Source organism: Charadrius vociferus, unplaced genomic scaffold (genome assembly GCF_000708025.1).
Source record: "Charadrius vociferus isolate BGI_N301 unplaced genomic scaffold, ASM70802v2 scaffold782, whole genome shotgun sequence".
NCBI lineage: Eukaryota > Metazoa > Chordata > Aves > Charadriiformes > Charadriidae > Charadrius > Charadrius vociferus.
Window position 1 is genome coordinate 191072 of NW_009647411.1, and position 19970 is coordinate 211041.

Genomic DNA, 19970 nt, shown 5'->3' on the forward strand with positions numbered 1-19970 from the left:
TTCCTGCTGGTAAAAAAATGCTGGAAATTACAGCTGAATTTCAGGCATGTGTGGGTTTGGAACAACAAATGTCAACACATAATTCTGTCTCTAAACTTACACGATGTAGGTCCTGATTCCCAGTATCTTAATCTTTTTGACATTAATATACAAATATCTTGCATGCTCCCGTGCAAACATTTATGCTGTTTGTTTTTCAGCTGAATATATCAGATTGGAGTCTGCATCCTTTTAGTAGATACACAAACACAGTTCTGAAAGATGTTGCCAGATCACTGCGTAATATTTGGATTCTCCATTCAGTATTTCCCTTACACACACTGAAGTTTCCCTTTAAATTTCCTCAGCTGTTACTTGTCACAATCATCTGCTGGTTGCCTTGAAGTTGGCAGCACTAATGCAATTAAAAAGGTAATCAATTTTTTATTAAAAAGGTAAATCAATGAATGAAGTGTTACTAAAAGGAAAATAAAAATGTCGTTTTGGGATTCAGATACTTTATGTCATGTTAAAATAATATACTTGGAGGATTTAGATAACTCATATTCTAGAAGAGTTTTATGACTTAGATTAAATAATTTTATTTTTATATTTAAAAACAGGAAATTCCTTAGAAGAAATTACTCAATATGAATTAGGGGTATATTTTCCACCTTGCTTTAACATTTACAATTTATACAGATTTGCTATTCTACCAGAGGTCCCCATTATTTCAGGACACTTTTCCTTACAACTTACCTTGGGAGGGACATGTCACAGTCTATCTATAGAAGAGAGGCGTGTAACAACAGGAAAACCCGTTCCAAGTTCATATACCCAGTTACTCTATCTTTTGAAGTTCCTAAATTTACTAGAAAAGGTCATGTTTCTTTGTACTTTGTATGTGACTGGGGAGGCTGATGAAAGATTCCTGCCCATCAGTGCTTCGCACTGAGCCTTGTCGGCAGGACAGGTACAGCATCCACTAGAAATAACAGCAGGCCATCTGTGTTTGTACAACCGCCCAAAACTTGTCTCCGCTTTTAACGACTGCCAACTTTAGTGGCTGGAGAGTTGAAACACGCTGACCCAATTTTCTTGTCACCTAGATATTGGCAGGTGATGATTCTCAGTTGTTTTCAGCAATGCTCTGTGATCTATGAGTAATTCCTTTAGCAACACAGACTAAGGCAGACTTGCCATTTAATCAGTGATAGGTCAGTGTTTAACTGCTTGATTGTTTTTCTGGAAATATGATGTGTGTATCTTGAACACCACAATATGCTTGTTAGCGAGCAAGATGGGAAGAACAGACACACAGAAAAGGTCATGAGAAAGCAGACTCTGTTGCTGCTGTACTGCAAGAAAGGTAATCATCAGAAGTGTCTCCAACTTCATTAGATTGAAAATTGGTCTCTGACTAAATTCAGTTACATTTAAAGATCCCAGGCTTAAAAGATCCCTGAAAATTAATGCAGATTCTGTTAAAATGTATAAAAGAAACTATACTTGATACACGTGAGCACAGAGAGACAATAAGCTTAAAATTCACTGAGCTGTTGCCTTTTTGGGCATCAGAGCAGTGGTTCAACTGTGTTTTGGTAATGTCTTGGAAAGTTTCTGCTTCACTGTATAGTCCAGGCTGTTCTTGCTGAGCTGCCATCCTTCTGGATGCATGCATTTGAAATCATAATAATGATCATGTGGATACCTTCTAATTTGACTGTAATTTAAACACTGCTTTCTCAGCTCCCTGGCCTTAATTGCAGCTCACAGAGGCAGCCAGCCACACTCACCATGCAGACTGGAATAACTGCCTGCTACCAAACAAATGTAAATTAGGAACTGAAACAACTGCTTTGCTGTGCTGTGCAGAATGAGTACTAGACAGGTAGACAGGTAATGGATCACATTCAAGTTGCAGAAGACCTTGGGTTAGTTTGCATCTTTTATCTTCCCTGTGGGTACAGCATGGCAGGACTTATTAGAGCTATACAAAAGAAACCAGGTCAGGTTTAAAAGAACTGCATGGTCCACACTACGGTTTAGTGAACTCAGTTTGCAGAGCAAGGATACCTCGGAGGCTAGAAACAGCAACCATGTTTGTGCTCTGACCATTTTCTTCTGGGCAGCGATGGCGTCTGTGCTGCTAGCTGCTCACTCGTGTTATGTTGTGCTAGCATTTTTGGCTCTTTGCCTCTGAGATTCCACTGGGATTAGTAGCATGGAGATGGTGATTACTGCCGCAGAAATAATAGGAAGAAAGTCACATTAAAAGATGAAAGGGAAAGAAGGGATCCTTTCAAAATGCATGGCAAAGATAGGACTCAGCTTTATATATTACTCTACCCAGGAGGATCCATCATAGCTCTTCTTGACAGAGCAACAGGAAAATGAAATGTCTTCTGAGAAGTAGACACATTTCTTTCCTCATCCCTGAAACAGCAACTTGCCTGCTGTTCTCTAAAACACACCACTGGTGTTGAAACACGCTTTGTAATTCCATTCTCTTAGAGGTACTGGGAGATACTGACATTATTACCATGACATTGTAGAGCACAGTTCATTCTGGGTAGCCACGCTGTAAACATCACTGGAGGAGTGCTGGATGGAATATATAATTTATGCAAGGGATAAAACTGTAAGATTATGGCAACCATTTGCTGTGTAGTAGCCAGCAACTGGCTAACTAAGGCTACTCATAACGAGTACCACACCTTTTGGATGAGGACCAAGTTTTTAGCAATAGCTTCTGCCATTGATTCTTCAGCTCCTACTATTTACTGTTTTTCTAATAAATCTAGCTTTCCTTTTTTTTTTTTTTTTTTTTTGAATGGGGATGCAGGTGTATTCTGAGGACGACAGATAGAGTTTAGAGCTGCTGAAAACCAAATTACGGCTTTTGAGTTCCAGTTCCAGCTCTGTAACTGACTCAGTGTATTTTAATTTCCTGCCCATAAACTGTGGCTGAAGTTCACAGTACTTTTCTCAGAGAAGTCGTAAAGATAGATTATTTTGCATTTTAAATTTAAACTATTACGAGATTTATTGATAGAAGACCTAAAGGTGTACAAATTAATGCAACATAATTAACACAATATATGTTACTATTGTGGTAATGTGCACATTTGTTAAGGTCAATCTATATCGGGTTATCTTTTCTGAAGTACAGCTGAATAGACAAATTAGCACCCAAACATTCTGAACATGCTGTGGGAGCAGGTAATGACCAGAAGTAGTAAACTTCATGGTTAATTTGTTCTCCAGAATCATTGAACTTAGGCCCCGAGTCATCACATTAAGTCATTCAGTTTCTAATTAGCCATCATCTTATAGGCTATTGGCTATTTCTCTGTATAAGAACTATGAATTTGAAGACAATGCAGCAGCTATTGTCCTCTAAAATAATGCTGAGTAAGCACAAAAAGAGTATCTGGAGTCATGAAGAATAAAAGGAAGTCAGTGACCCAGAGAAATGCCAAACTGGTAGCATCACCTTATTGAAATTAGGTTGAGAGCTGCTTTGCCTACCTTTCCATAATCACAATTGAGGAAGACGTCAGTAAACATTTGCCTCCACACATCATGTCTTATTGCTTCTTGGATGTCCTCAGCACACTGACAGAGATGCTTCAGGATGTCTTGGAGCTTGTCATTTGAAAAACGTTCAGTGTAGAACTGGACATACTATGGAGAGAAAGCAGCATTGTAAATGGTTAGCTTTCTTCAGATATTTTCAGCTTTATCTGAACTCTTAAATATCTACTGCATGCAATGAAATACATAGGAATTTGTCATTTAATCTGCTAATGTAATGCAGGCTCGGTGCAAGGATGCCACACTGCCTACTTTGTTCTTTTTTCAGAAGCAGCAATATTCTCCAAAAAAGCCTGTGACACTGCTGCGCTAGGCACTGCCCAAATGCATATTGAACAGTTCCTCTCCTGGCCCAGAGATCACTTATCATGTTCAGTGGTTCAGAGATGCTGGATCAGAATCCCTCCTGTGAAATGCCATTGCTTAAGCTAAGTTATCTCAGGGACGATATGAGTTCTCCGTGGTTTTCTGCAGTATTTAGTATTCCTGACTTTACTCCCAAGGAGGCATTTTGAACCATTAGTTTTTGCAGAACTGACAGTCACTCAACTCTCTAATGCCACAAAATGACTGTTGCCCACAATTTCAGTGTTTAGAGAACCAGTCTGGATACAATAAAAAAGGGAAAGAACCTTTTGAAAATGAGCCTGCTGTCACCGAAGTCCTCTGACACGGGGAATACTACTGACTCGAGATTTATTTTAAGTTCTAGCCTTGGAGACACTTTAACACTTTGGATTTATAGCCATGTGGTTTTTATGAGCAAAAGCAATATGGCTCTAAAAATGTGGTGTGCATGACATAAATAATAATGGCCATCAGAACAAACCACAATCCCAAAGCCTGTGCTGAGTTATTGTAGCAGGTTTCTGGAGCCAGCCACAGTAACAGGGAGCCTAGACAGTTAAAAAGAGGAATTTGCAAACACCGAATGTTTCCCATTATCCCATTTTTAGAGTATGGATACCTGACATAAATGCTAGAACATCTTGGACTTGTTGAAATGCCGCACAGGCATTAATGAACTGAAATATTAATATAAGTTATTATTATTCATGTCTATATTGCATATTTCCAAGTATATGGGAGAAGTGGGGAAGAGAGGAAGAGCAGAAAAGCAGCAGCCAATGGCCTGAGGGGGGGCTGGTGGGAAAGAAGAACAACTAACGCAACGTGTGTTTTTTCTGCATTTCAGCATAAAAAGAGAGGATGTAGGTGGGCTGGAGAGAAGGTGGCAGATCTGGGGCTACGTGTATGTTAGTAGCTTCTCAGAGCTATTACAACCTGGAGCTCTGTGACAGATGAACCTTAGAGATGACAGCAGTTGGGAGGAGGCAAGTTGGACAAGCAGCTTGTTATTTTGTATGTCATCTTGATGACACATCCAAAGGCTTGGGTATTAATGCTGCTGTCTAACAGCTCCACAGAAGAAGAATTTTTTAGAAGCCTATGTTTGGCTATGTGGGCAGGAGGAACTATCGTAGTCATAAGCTTTTCTTAGCTGATGTGTGTAAAGCACACTACTGTGTAAAGTACCGTACACATAATAAGCATACATTTCTTTATTATTAACCCAGAGATTTTGACACCCATCAGAAGAAAGCTGGCACACCTCCTTCTTACTATCCAGTGTGAGACCTCACTGTAGTTTGTGAACACGTTATCATTAATAACAATGGACCTTTGCTTTTTGTTCCTACTGATCTCAAAAGAAATCGAGGAAGCCACATGCAATGATGGAAAATAATCTCACCTTTAAAGCCCGATTCTGACCCTACAAAGGCAATGTGAGTATTTCCCTTGGTGTCAATAGCTTTGTGTCAGACCACTGGGGGTTCTGCATGTTAAAGAACAAAGCCTGTGAAATAAACTATTAAGGGCTGGTCTCTGGGATTTAAACGCTTTTAATATAAATGACCCCACAAGCTTGTCACGAAGGATGTAAAAATACAACAGCCACTGTTCTGCATGTCCAAAAAAAACCCCAAACCCAACAACGATGTGTGAGGTCTCTCTGCTGAGTGTCTAACAGCCTTCAAGTAACCCAAAGTTGCACTGAATTCATGGAAGAAAAAGGAAAAAAAAGCACCATTTAATTTTAAGGTCCATTAAGGAGCAATGCCTTCCACATGTGAAAGGGCCTAGACCCATGTGGAGAAAGACGATCTCTCTTTCTGGTTTCGGTGGATGATGCAAACTGATGAACAAAGGTAAATTGTGGCTGAGGATTAGAAGCAGCCCTGTCCTGAGACCAAGGTCTGTGATTATGGAACAATTCCCAAGGGAAGTGATGAAAGCCTCATCATTTGATTCAATTAAAGCCGGACTGGAAAAAGCACCAGAGAAGATATTCGGAGAGCAATGTTGCACTGACTGGTAAATCAGACAGCTTGACAGCCCATGTCTTTTGTACTTCTGATCTCTGTTGTCATATCTTTAATTGAGTTAAAATAAAGAGTACACAAAATATATTTTAAAACATTTTTCTAGTGTTAATGGAGCATGAATTCATTCAGTGCTTATACACATACCGTAGGGGTTATGGATTGATGCTTCATTTCACTGACAAAAGCAATTCTCTGGGCTCCCATTATCCACAATAGTTTTCTTAATTAAATGCAGTTACTCCGAGGTTAAATTTAAAAATACCTCATTTCAAGCTTAAAAAAGCCTTCAACAAGTTATCATAAAAATGCATCTCTGTGCAAAATACCGAACATGTGAGTCTCCTGAGAGTGAAGAAGGCACAAAAATCACACATGGTTGCCTGAAATTAGTCTCTGCACAGCTGCTTTATACTCTGTTTTTAATTATTGTAACAGCACCCACTAGCACTGCTGCAATTGAGGGTCTGTCATTATTTCTATTCTAAACATCCCTTTTCACAGGTTTAATTACCCAGCCATAAAATTTAGCTCTGCCGTAGGTAGAAATGGCTGGCAAAGTCTTGGCCTGGAGAGCTTGTCAGTAAATTTAGTTGAACTGATTTGGTTGTTTTGAAATTGATGAAGAGCAGAGTAATGTGGTGAAACTTCCAACTACATTCCTTGATTTTGGTCAGTTAAAACCACACTTCTGATGTTTCTCAATGACAGCTTTTGATTTTAAAACTGCAAATTTTTCAGCCCGGTTATGCTTCACATACATTTGTGACATTTGTTGCAGTGCGGTTATGGTTCAGGTCAGTAATCATTCAGGGCAAAAAATGGTAGAGCTTCTCATCCCAGTTAATTACTTCTTACGGTTTTTCTATGGTTAATAGAATTTCATCAGAAATAACAATACTTTGGGGACAGCATTAATTATCTCAGGATAATGGTTATATTGGGACACCAAACCTCACTTGAACAGCCAATGCAAAATCTGAATTCACAAGTGATTCCAGGTTTGTCTCCTTGCAATGTGTCGGTGACAGAGGGCTTTGGCCTTCTAGAAGGGGTCTGAGAGGGATGTCCTAAAAAACACTGCTTTGAGAGTAACTTCTCAGAGAGCAGCACAGGCTGCACCTCTGAGGAGAGCAAAATACTTCCCCCTTATTGGCCAGAACGGAAGCATTGTGCCAGCAGAGGATGGATACGGAGATGGAACATGACATGTCCTGACACAACCAGTTACCTGGGATGCTGGAGAAGTGAAACCCCTCACTTACGCAGCTGTCCACAAGGAAACGCTACTACTTTGTGGTAAATATCATGTTCTGAATCAGATGCTCTTATTTCATTTCTCACCTCTGTGAATTCATCTATGTTTAGGTTTTTTTCCAATCTGTCTATGATTTCCAGCTTCCTGTCATAGATTGCTAGTAAAAAATTGAGAGAGATTGGTTTAGAAAGCAAACAGTTGTGGTTTTACATATTGTACACATTTTTTGCATTCTGTTTGTTACGTTAAATTTTTCCTCATGTTGGATTACATTTATTTGAGACTATCCTACATAGTAGCTGAAGGATCTGACTGTATCAAGGCTATCTAAATCTGATTCTTACATATTTCTCTTGCTGAGAATCTGCACTTACCTATTCAGAACCATATAGTCATATTTATTCTTGACATACGTTGGTGCAAATTGCAATGATTTTAATGGCACTTACAACTAATTATGTAAGGGAAGAAATTATTTTTGATTTAACAAACAGATAAAACTGGCTTAGAATTCTGGGGACACGGATTCTGCTTTGCAAGAGAAGAACCTGAAAATCCTAGTAACTTTCCCAAGAATATTTCTACGGATGGTGATACTCAAAACTGTCTTTTGGTCAGCTTCTGGGCTGCTATAATGGAACTGAAAAGGTATGTCAAGTGTCTGCGTAGATTTCTGAATGAGATGTTTGAGCACAGGCACACTATTTCTGTTGGGATTATTTTTCTGTTCTTTCTTCTACAATATATTAGGAATGATGAGAAAATTCACCATAGAATGCATTTATCTCCTGTTGGTTAAGACATTCCTAACCTGCGCGTTATCTTTATTAAACTATAAAACAAAGCTTTGTGTTCTGTTAATGTATTGGATGCTATTAAATGAAATACATTAAGAAATGGAGCTGCACTATTAGTGAAATATGACATAAAGCGTCTCCAGCATCTGTAGAGCAAGCATCCGGACAGAAACTTCTGTCAGTCTCACGTCCCAGTATCTGTTCACACTGGAGAGCCACAGACACCACCGCAGGAGCACAAGGGCTGTTTGGCATTCGTACAATGTACTACCAATATAGGATGATTACTCACAGGAACAATTCTGTAATACAGAAAGAGCTGGGCAAGGGCAAGCTCTAGCCAGAGACGACTCCAGCAGCAAGCAGAGATGTGCTCTGGAGGTTCCCTGCTTATCATCCCATCTTCCAGCAAAGGCAGATTTATTATTATTGATGATCATTACAGGCTATTGATGTAAAGGGCTGGCAGCAGGCTGCATGTTGCCACTTCAATGTTCCTGGCTCTATCTATTCAATTATCATTATTTGGGGAGGTCAAGTGTAAGCTATGTAAAGTGGACAGGAATTCTGGAAATCTTTCTGTGCTGAGTGCTCTGATACAGAGGCTCTTGTGCTGTGCGTCGCTGGCACGCCTGGGACTGGCAAAGGGAACGGCTAGACAAGATGTGTGATTTGGTGGAGCGTTAGGTAAGCTTCAGCATTTTCCCTGGAACCATAAAAGGTAACAACACTGTCAGACTTTAATTTTATTGATCCTACCTTTCCTCCATACCTCCCAGTATGCCAAGCTGTCCATGGGATTTCCAAGACATCCCATGAGACGGACACCGTGTGATAGGGCAGGTAAAGGAGGAGGTTGTTACAGTGATTCTTAAAAATAGCGATAAGCACATGGCAATATCTGGCTCATGTAGAATTTAAGTGGAAAGGGTCTGCATCTGATCTTTCTATCTCTCTGAAAGATCTTTTAAACTTCTCTCTGTACTTTTCACCACATGGTGGTTCAGTCTCTTTCCAATCTGTCTGAAGGTTTGTGGTTAATATCCTAGCTGGTGTAACTACCCTTACAGATTCTTTCTCTATTATCAAATCCATTTGCTCTTTGCTCACAGTTTGCATCAGAATTCAGCCCACAGAAATAAAACTAAAGGAGACACATCAAAAACTTACCTTTTCTCACATCTATGGGAGTAGAAGCAATGGCATCTGGAAAAGCCCTTGGGGCACTCTGAACCTACAAATCAAGGTAATAGTCAAAGGACTGTTTCATGCAGACAACAGTAGGCAATTACTAAAATAAATTACCTGGAATAATTAGTTGCATGGGCCAGCCATGCTTCTTACCACACATAGGTGGGCCCTGTTAAATGTAGACCTTGTCTTTGTTGTGTTGTGCATAAACACAGGACAATTTCCTAGAGGCCTTGTGTGACTTGTAAGAAAGATGCTTGTACCAAGAGATGTATTACAATTACTGCAAATCTCATTTTCTGTGAGCTGCAGTATCAATTTGTATGAGTCATGGGTAGAAAGAAGATTTAATAGAGGACACAGGAGAGCAAGAGTGGCTGCCCTGGACCTTTTTAAGGGGATTCTGAGGGATAACCAGCTGCAGAGAAGGACATCCAGTGATGAGGTATGTATCCAACAAGCTCAGGAGTGTCTGAGTAGCCCACAGGGCAATTAGCTTCCCAGGACATCTGTGGAGAATGCATAGAAATCCTTCCATGTGCTCGTGAGGAATCAGGGCTTGGTGAGGCTAAATGGTAGACAGCGACCTGCACCCTGACCCTAAAGGATGTCAGAGCCATTACCCGTGCTTGAGCTCCATGCTACCGTGCCAGGGCAGACTATTACAATCTTCCTTTTCCTCCTGTCTGGAATAATCATAGCAGTGTGTTAAGAAGGATCATCCCTAGTTACCAATGCAACCAGAATTCTGCCACTGACATCCACTGTCCACTCTTTGAACTGAATTGCCAGCACCTCCTTTCTCATCTCATTCACCTGAGACTTCATATTGTCCACCTGCTCCCTTTCCTTACGTTTGTTCTTTGCCTCAGACTTCATCCTGGCCAGCCTGTAAAACATGGGAATATGGTTTAGAAAGATACCATCATAAATACATTTAAGATAGATTAATCCTATCCTGAAGAACAAAAGGAAAGGAGTTAACTTCTTACTGGAATTCTTGTCCTTTAAGTACACAGAATTTTTTCTCCAAAGACATACTTGATGTTTGCGGCACAAAATTACTAGTGTGACTGTTGGACTAGATATTAATAATCTGTGTTTTCAGAGGAGGTTTCCAAGGAGGTGAGAGTATTTGTATTCTGACATGTATCATCTCCTGAAATCTACTGTAACTATGAATCTGAAGAAATAACCTCTGAGTGTCAGATACGTGCATGTAGAGAGAGCCTCTTGTAGAGTATACGGTCGACATTTAAGGGAAAATCATCCGTACAGCTCTCTTAGGTTGTGTAGTTTCAACAATGATAAATTTTACCTTCACATTTATAATGGCATTAATCATTTATTGTGGAGACGTCCTTCAATTTCCTTTTCAATTTCAGCAGGAACAGAGGTGCCTAATTTTGCTACACTTGATTTAACAGCAAAATTGCATCAGTATGCATTTGTCTCAAAGCCTAAGTACCATTTCACATGAGCACTTCACTGGCAAAGAACAACATTCAAGGAAATTTCTGAAGCAGTCTCACACAATAATGCCCTTACTGCCTTAAGCACATAGAGTTCGCAAGCTTGGACTAAAAGTACCTCCCTTTCCTCTTCCTGCCATTTTCTTTGCTTCTCTAATCACCCAGCCATGTTTTCCCCAATCTTCCATTCCATACAACAAAAGAACTGAATAAAATTGATCCGGTAAAACTCATCTGCTGTGTTTTTTACTTTGTCATTTATGAAACGGAAAAAAAAAGCCTCTAGAAGTTCAAAATGCTTAAAGCCAATCAGTTCATATAGGGAGAACAGCTCCTGCTCACGGAGGCTGCTGGACTCTGCATTGAGCCCTGCGCACCCCTGCGGCTCTCGCTTACACCCTTATAGCGAGTCAGAGTAAGGGAATTGCTCTTTTTTTATACCTGAGAACACACCAGTCCAGAAACTGTATTTTAACTCATGATTTCTGCTCCCTTCCTCCCCCTGTGTTTCACATATTATGAAGACTGGCTGATCCTGCCCCTGCTCCCTTCTCTTGCTATGGGGTCATCCTAGAAATTATAAAACAATGATATTTTCAGTAATGAATAGAAAGGCCCGTTTAACACGTTACAGCAATACATTTTGATCACAGTCAGTTTTATCACTAGGTACTTGTTCTTCATGGCCACTTATCACAGAGGTTTCTTAATGAGTAACTGGGTTCCTTAATCAATCGTGGGCATTGCACAATTGCCTGCTGAGGCAGTTCAGCCTTCAGCACTTTGATAGCAGGGGAAGGGTAAAATAATATCCTGTCATCTAGCTCCTTCAGACACAGCAAAGAGAAGACAGGGAGCAGGTACCAAGCTAAAGGGACTAACAGATTTCACTCCAATGTACGCTACAAATGGAAAGAGAAAACGGGACCACTTCGAGCTGCAGCTCCTCCTCAGGAGCAGTCTGCAAACGGAAAGCGGAGCTAAGGCCATGCTAGGAGCTGCCAAGGTGCTCTGGAAATTAATTTGGGCAGTGCCCAGCACAAGTTACATTGCACGTTGTACCTCTACTGTGCTGCAGTTTTGCATTTATTTGGTCCTAAACCACCACGCAGCTGCATCCTCTGCCTGGTGTGGGACAACATGTTTGCCCCTTAGACAATAACAGCAAAACAAGGCTATAGCAGCGCTGGGCACCCATTTCAAAGTGAGCTCATTTCAGTATTAGACATTTCCAGAAAAGATGAGATGGCAGCGAGGGCGACTTCTCCCTGCAGAATGAAACATGTTTCTTCAGGAAGACAGCCGCCTAACTCCCACACAAGGATGGGTGACTCAGAGTGAAGGACTACCATCCCTGGACAAATAACGTCTCTACTTCAGGTACCAATCCATTTGGATAAGGAATTTCTCCCATCTGTTCTCCTGCATGCCTTGACTCCCAGTCAGGTGGTAGTTAAGGAGAGACTGGAGGAAGCCTGGGAGAGCTGACTGAGGACTGGTAAGCTTTAGAGAAGAACCCATGGTGAAATCGTGCCTTTCCTGACGATAATGTCAAGGCTCCCGGGAGCTTCGTTGGGGCCAGAATTTCACTCATCTTTCTGGTGCTTATGTGAGAGATTTTGAGCACAAACTGGCATTTCTCTTGTAACATTTTTTTCCTGTTTAGAAAGCCAGTGACTTGTATTAGGAGTCTCAGTGCTACATGGTGTTGCTAAAATCCTCTGTGCTGCTGTGGTTTAAGAATCCTATGCAAATCCCACAATACAGCCATCACAAATATGTAAATCCTGAGCTGCTGAGAATGCAAATCCCATGATACTACTACCAGTAAATATGCAAAACCTGCTACAGCTATGGCTACATAAACCCCTCTGGCAGTGCCGTCTACGGAGAGATTGATTTCTACAAGTCTTGGTAGTCACTTCCTTTGCATCAGCTCTGAGAGCTGCAAATTGAGAACCTGTCTCCAAATGTAAACATGGACTTAACACCCAAGGCCAAGATAACACAGCACTGGTAGCCAACACTTCACATGCTACAGGAAAATCTGACCTCTCCAGAAATAAGCTCTGATTCACAATGAAAGCTAAGAGTATTTTAGCAGGGACAAAAAATGAAAAAAAAACAGACCCCCAAAACCAAACAAAAAAAAAGAACCCAATACCCCAGGATATTTTATATATTCTAATTCAATTTCTTTTGCAAAATAAAAATAAGCTATGGTTCTGAACTTCCTGCATCCAGGTGTCCTTCTGTGAAGCAGTATGAATGGTGAAGCAGTCCCCAAAGCAAAGGTGTGGCAAGGCTGACACCCTAAACATGCCCCCAGAACAGCTTGTGCTTGAGTGAAAGTTCACTGAAAAAGATGTTTCCCTGAATCGTTTGTTTGAGTGGACCAGCATTAAAAAATAAAAAAAAAAAATTAAAAATTGAAAATCTTTTACCAGCTCTGGGTGTATTACTGTGTCTGCTTATGAAGAAAAGCCAAAAAGCTCGGCTCTTGCACACTGACCACGATCAGTCAGTCAGAATTATTTTTATCTGTGGGGAAAAAGGAGGTAAGTGACTGTATGAAATTCACTTATCACACTCTTTTAGTTGTATTCACACAAGCCATGTTCTTATAAACTGCAACAGTATGTGGACCAGAAACGTAGAGAGACAGAAATTCAGAGTGGTAGAAAGAGATTTAACATATTCTTTTATTCATTATAATACTGGGAACTTCAATTATGTTCATTTAGAGTTTATGCACAAGACATCTCAGCGTTTACTTCCCTCATTCTTGACACTGAAACCCTGAAACCAATTTTCAAGCTGTATGTACTATTTATGCAAACAGAAGAGACAGCCATTCAAATAGAAGTCATTATTCTACCAACACAGATACAGAATAAAGTGATCTAGTAGTGAATAAGCATTTTTGACATCATTCACAATCACCTCTGGGTCATCTATAAACACAAATGTTCACTTTATATTTTTCTGAATAAAGCAATTATTGTTCACCTAATGCACTCACATTCTAACCTTAGCATACTGTAAGATGCCGTGGATGCCTTCCAATATTCATTAAATATTATACTAAAGCAAGAACCCCAGAAATAAGCAATATAAAATATGAAACAATTTCTACTTTAAAGGGAAAAAATAATCTGAAAGGAAAGGCTAAAGTAAAAATCCCAGGGGAAGGAGTTTCTGTGATGTGCCAGGATAATATTGTTGTTGGTTTGGTCAAGAGAAGTCATCCCAAAGGAGGAAAAGAAGGTTATCTTTTTATTAAGTTTGGAAGACTATAGAACAAATGATCTGAAGAGTCCATAGACCTTTAATACTAACACCTGTCCTAAAGAACTGCTGTCACCAACCTAGACCGGTTTGAAAGCAGTTTGCATTCCATAATTAAGATAGAGTCTAAAGAGGAATTATATGTTTGTGAAGGGAAGAATATTGCCTTAAACAGGAATAACTAGTGTTTCATTTTGTGTGACATGTTCTGGCAATTATCCTATATCTAAGTTTTAATGAAAGACAACTACCATCTCTGGCACTGAGCTCCACAAGGTTCATTTTGTTCAACACTTCACCAGCTGCAGTCACACTGTTCATTTTGTAAAACAGACCAAGACACCAGCTCTGGTCTTGTGACCAAGCACACTTTGAACTCTCTCACCTCTCTGATGCTGTACCTGGCATCTCAGTTTTTAGCTCCTCGACAACCATCTTCATTCCTCTCAGGTACGGGCCCGGTTTCGTAGAAATACCATACTGAGGGTGATGTCTCATCAGATATTCTCCAAGAAAATTAATGGGGTTAAATTTGGTTGGTTCTTTGTCTGGTGCAAGCACATTCTTTCTTTCCACTTCCATTAACAGTTTTTCCACTCCTGGGATTAATGTAGGTAAGAGTTTGTCAAGCAAATAGATGCGAGTATCTAGTGACTCTTTGTCTTCACTGAACCACTCTTTGGACAGCCAGTCACAGGGTTCCCTGTTTTTTACCTTTTCTTCTTTTGCCTTTTGTGCGTGGATCATCTTCACCTTTGTCTCCTGCAGACTCAGACACCTCTGCTGTACCTTTTCATAAAAACAGTCTTTCCACAGAGCATAATTACTAAGACACGGCAGCTCATCATTCCTCTGATTTCTCTTCATTTCTGTGGCAGTCATATTCTTATCTCCGAGTTTGGGATGTTCTGGACCTGCAGTTTGGGCTGCTTCTTCTGGCTGAGCAGCCATACTTCAATCACTGCGACACAGAACAAAAGCAGCATGTTATATAGTGCCAAAAGTCATAGCACTGTCCTAGCAGATGACATGGGAAAAAAGTCTATTGTTAGGCATTAACTAATATTCTTTTTCTATGTTCCTTTTTTAATTGTTACTGTTGCTTTGTACTCTTAAATAAATACAACCCCTTTACTTCAAAGATCAGTAAATGATTTATAAAGATTAATTATGTATCACAACAGCCCTTGGAGACAGAGGAACTAAATAAGTGTGTTCTTTCTTACGGAAGAAGAAACTGAGACACAGAAAAGTGATTAATTCCAGGTCACTTAGAAATTCAGAAACCAAGCAGTGAACAGTGCTTGGACGTCTTGTCCCCCAGTTCTAACCAGTGGATTCCTCTTACCCCTGATATCATTATTTCTGTTTAGGTCCCATTCCATGCCTCCAGGAAATCCAGTGGATATGAAACAAAGGAAGCAAGTAATGGAAAATACCAGATGCCTAGCAGCAAGATTTCTCTATCCACATCTTCTGCTTCATCTTTTCTCTAGCTGTGTAAAACAGTGAGGAATCTTGTCCCATAGACTACTTAACTTCAACTTTGGCAACTGTTTTTTCCTCTGGACATGTTGTTAAGGTAACAAGGACATAGGTCTAGAGGTCAGCAGAGCTCCTACAGAAAGGGAAATTCTATACCATATATTCTGTAATTAAGCTGTTCACAAGCACTTAATCTTGTAGATTATTCTGTAAAAGACAGACTCACAGAGAGTTGCAGATATCTCCCTTTACAATTTCTGAAACTCCACTGTTTTCTTCTCAAAACGTTCATTCTGTGAAATATCAGGATGAAACTGAGTTGCTTACAAGGCACAATCTGAAAACTATTGCTGTATGTCTCCAAGCATAACTGTCTGCATCTGTAATGGGACTTACACATACAGAATGGAGCAGAATGTTGCCTAACTACTTGATTCAAAGCATGTAAAATCACCAGCGTGCTGCAAAAACCCCAGCTCAGTGTTCAACAACACTGGGGGTGATATTAACAGAGAGAGCCTAACAACTTTCCGAAGTAAAGATGAAACTCCACTCTCAACTTGCTGCCACACTATCCTTTTCAAGCTCTTACTTAAAAGTGCTTTTCACTAAGGCCTTTCAGTATCCATAGCAATACCATTGCTTTTGATGTTTTGCTCTCCATATTTAAGCATTTGTAGCTGTTCTGAAGAGAGTTCAGCCTTCCAGGAAATGCATGAATGTGATCTACAGCCCTCCTGGCACACAAATGTAATTACTAATATGCTGACCTTCTGGTTCATAACCATTGTTTGAGCCCAAATATTGCTTGGATAGGTAGGCTACTTCACAGCACTAAATTTCTATGTCTGTTTTCTCAATGGGCTTGTCAGCATCTTCTGGTAATTTATTTTCAAAGATGATTACCTGCTGGGGAGTGAGATGGATTTATGGATCAAGCTGCCTGCCTGACCCACACAGAGGGTTTTAAGATGGTAGCTGATTTGGCCCCTGAAGGACACAAGCTGTAAAGGAGTTCAGATTTATAATGGTAGAAAGGAAAACCTGTCAACCCTGTCAAAATGTTCCTTGCTTAGGTGAGTTTCTTTCAATAAGCTGTAAAACCAGACTGTTTCTGGTTCAAAGCAGGGTGTTAACCAAATGTTCTGGTCACAGTCCAAATCAACTGGTTTTGTTGTGCCAAAATAAACTATTCTTGCACTTTCAAATACTTATGTTATTTTTTAACATCCTTTATGAAACTGCTCTGCAGTTTCTGTGCAATGTTAAAGTGACAATTGCACCCTGCTTTACGAGGTGGCCCATTCTGAATGATGATGAATATATTTTCTACACTGCTCTCAACCATTTGTTAGGATGCTTTTGAGGATCGGTAAATGTTTATAATGTATCTCTATGTCTCTGAACAAAACAAAACAAAACAAAAAACAACTGAGTGCGACTGTTCTATTTCAATCCCATGGCATTCGCGTAACTCCAAGAATGGAAGCAGGGCATAGAAAACTATGACCACTGCTTTAATGCAGGACAGATAAAGGAGACTAAGAGGGTGCGGAAGAACAAACAAGCAGCACATAACCATTAAAATAAACAACAAAGGAGTTCTAGAACCAGGCCCTGAAACTTGGAATTTGTGGAGGATTATAGGGACACACCTCGAGTTTGTATAAGACATTGTTGGCTCATGAACTTCAGTGCTGATTTACATTAGTTGAGAATTTGACCCATAATACATAGAACTCTCAAGGCCTATGACATTACCAAGTGGAGACTTGATTGTCCAAATAATACTAAGCATAGTGCACAGAGACAAGCTTTAGAAACACCCAGGAAATTTGAAATGTGATACAAAGTTTCCTGTAAGCCTTTGTTCAAGCTGAAGGCAAGAGAAGCTTTTCATTATTTAGTAGGATGCCACTTTCCTGGCTCCTTTTCTGTGAGAGAAATGTTCTTGCTGGATTCCCTGCAGGTACAAAAAGATTATCGCTCCATTTTCTGTACAGAACCCAAATCTGCTCATAAATCAGATTTTTATTATTTCATTGTTATTCTGTAAGGGAATTTTGAAGGGTGGGACAGGGCCAGGAAAGTCAGAAGTTTGTCTAGGTAAATCTTTTGGAGATGTTTGAGTTACAAAAGTCCTTTCAAAAACAGAGTCCAATCTCTTTGACACTCTATCTCTCAGAAATAGTTTTTGCTTTCCCTAATGTGCCTCATAGAGCTTCATTATCTCAACAATCACAAAGCGCCCAATAACCCTTTTCCTACACAATCTTCTTTTCATTACGATTAAAATTTTAAAAGACTTTCTCTTTTGCTTTCTAAAGCTTTGAAGAACTGTTTTTCTTACCTTTGGAGCAGGTATCAAAATAGATCTTATTCTTTCTGCTTTCAAAGTGGCTTTGCAAATGAACAGGAATTTAATATATGCCCATCTGTTCTCAACCATTAAAAATCTTAAAGTGAATTAGGGATTTCTCAGACCTGCTGTGGAGCCAGGCTGTGAGTTTTACTCCTCTGTGTGTTTGCAGTTGCTAAGCAATAATCCCAAAGGTTGCTATGTCTCTTCCCCGACTCAGAATTGCTGTAGGTTGTCTTTTAGCTTTGGCAGCCCAACAGACTCTTCTGTACTGAACTTAGATTATTGCATTGCATGACTGAAAATAAAATAAAATAAAATAAGAAAGACTATAAATAGCAACAGACAACATTAAGGGCACAAATAGTCAGAGAGAGAATCTACAGGTGCCCAGTGACAGGAGGTTTACCTTCAGATTCAAGGTTCACGAAGTCCAGAACAGTTGCGAGTCCATTACAAGCTGAACTGAGGACTGCATTAACCAGATGTGAGAATCTGAGAGATAAAAAAAAAATAATTACAAACCGAATTTAAACATTTTCAGTCTCTCTTTTTTGTAAAGAACCATGTCGCTTTGAAGCAGCGTTGCAGGAAAGGCACATACAGCACTAATAAGGGGGGAGTTTATAGTGCCATTTTGTTAGGCTGCCTTTAAACCTGAATCTAAAGGAATTTGATGAATCACTCTTAATAATTTCTCCTATATTCTTGAAGAATAATATGCAACACAGGGAAAGGAGAAGGGAAAAGACAAAAACATCTGCGACAGCCGTTCTGCACTCATTTATACTAATGTAAATCAGGAGCCTGTTCAGTGATTTCCTTGGTGTTATGCAGGACTTCCAACTGAGAAATTTATGGCAGTTTCTGCCAGGAAACAAGGTTTATCTAATGTTGTTTCTTTCTTTGTATTTTACACTGGAAGAGGCATGATCGTTGGATTGTCTACCTGCAGGAAAACCGAACTGTGACTTTATCTATGGTATTTGTCATTGGAACAGCTGCACGGTACCCTACCCTCTAGCAGGGCATTAGTCTCCATTTTATAGGCCAGCAGAGCTTGTTACAAAACCTGAAATAGAGGAGGTTTAATATAAATAACACAGTTTTCCCAAAATCTGATACAGTTACTGTCAGACTCACATTTGTTCTCTAGTTTAAGAAGTCTGGAGTTTTAATTGCAGACTCAAAAATGTCATTGTCTGTCATCTTCATCAAGTCACTTGTTATTTATTACAGCACCCACAACACCAAGGTAAATAAGAAGTAATTTGTAAAACTCTGGAATTGGAAATAGCTCCAAGTGATGTGCACCCAGAGTCCCAACATCAACCCAGTACAACATTTATGCTGCTCTTAAAAAAAAGGTTTAGTTTTGTTCCTAAGACCTGCCATAGAAGTTAGAAAGTGTGCACGCTGTGTACAAGTTTTTCACAAGCAGGAAATTTGCTCAGAAATTACAATAACAATTATACTTCAGTCCACAGTCAAAAGCCTCAATTTTTATTTCTATACTGCTTTTTCTGGAAAGGAGGCCACTATAGAAATTTCTGGTGTTTGTACCCGGCAACATTTATTTTCCTCTATGTAGTCCTGTACATATTTCAGAAAAATACATATGGTTGTAATTTCTATAGGTACCTTTGGCCATCTGTGCTAAGCATCTCTCTGAAAGAATGTTTCTTCTGGACACTCTCAAACACCACTAGAATGCCAAGCTTACCCATGTGGTAATATTTCATAGACACTACAATACTGACTTGACTTTAGAATTCAGTATTTTCTTGCAGAGAGGAAACATAGTACAAAACCCCTTACAAGAACAGGCAACTGTCATGAAAGTCAACTTTCATGTGAAAAATACGCTGTGATAAACTATCATTTCTTTGATATTTATTTGAAAAAAACATGTATCAGAAGGAAATATGCTTATTGCAGTGCCTTTCCAAGATGTGTTGAAATATAGCATCAATTATGTCAATAAAATGAAGCAGAAAATTAGTGCACAGGAATAATTTAAAATGAGGCTTTAAACTGGATTGTGCTCTTTTTTCCTCAAAGCAGTTTGCACATGATTAGCTCCTGTTATCTCTTCTCCCAGGTGAGCTTGATTTTTTCCCCTTTGCAATTCAGCTTTTTGTTGCTATTATGATTAATTTA

At 39.6% G+C, this 19970-nt stretch overlaps 1 protein-coding gene across 1 annotated transcript in view; it reads right to left on the reverse strand.

Moving 5' to 3' along the window:
- EFCAB5 (EF-hand calcium binding domain 5) overlaps nucleotides 1–14848 on the reverse strand; it is a 32861-nt gene extending 18013 nt beyond the window's left edge. Inside the window, exons 1-5 of the mRNA XM_009880224.1 lie at nucleotides 14352–14848; nucleotides 9939–10095; nucleotides 9186–9249; nucleotides 7305–7375; nucleotides 3511–3666 (exon numbers count right to left, since the gene is read on the reverse strand). Of these exons, the coding sequence (XP_009878526.1) occupies nucleotides 3511–3666; nucleotides 7305–7375; nucleotides 9186–9249; nucleotides 9939–10095; nucleotides 14352–14848 (945 nt within the window). The remainder of the gene's footprint in view (nucleotides 1–3510; nucleotides 3667–7304; nucleotides 7376–9185; nucleotides 9250–9938; nucleotides 10096–14351) is intronic.
- Between the last annotated feature and the right edge of the window lie 5122 nt (nucleotides 14849–19970).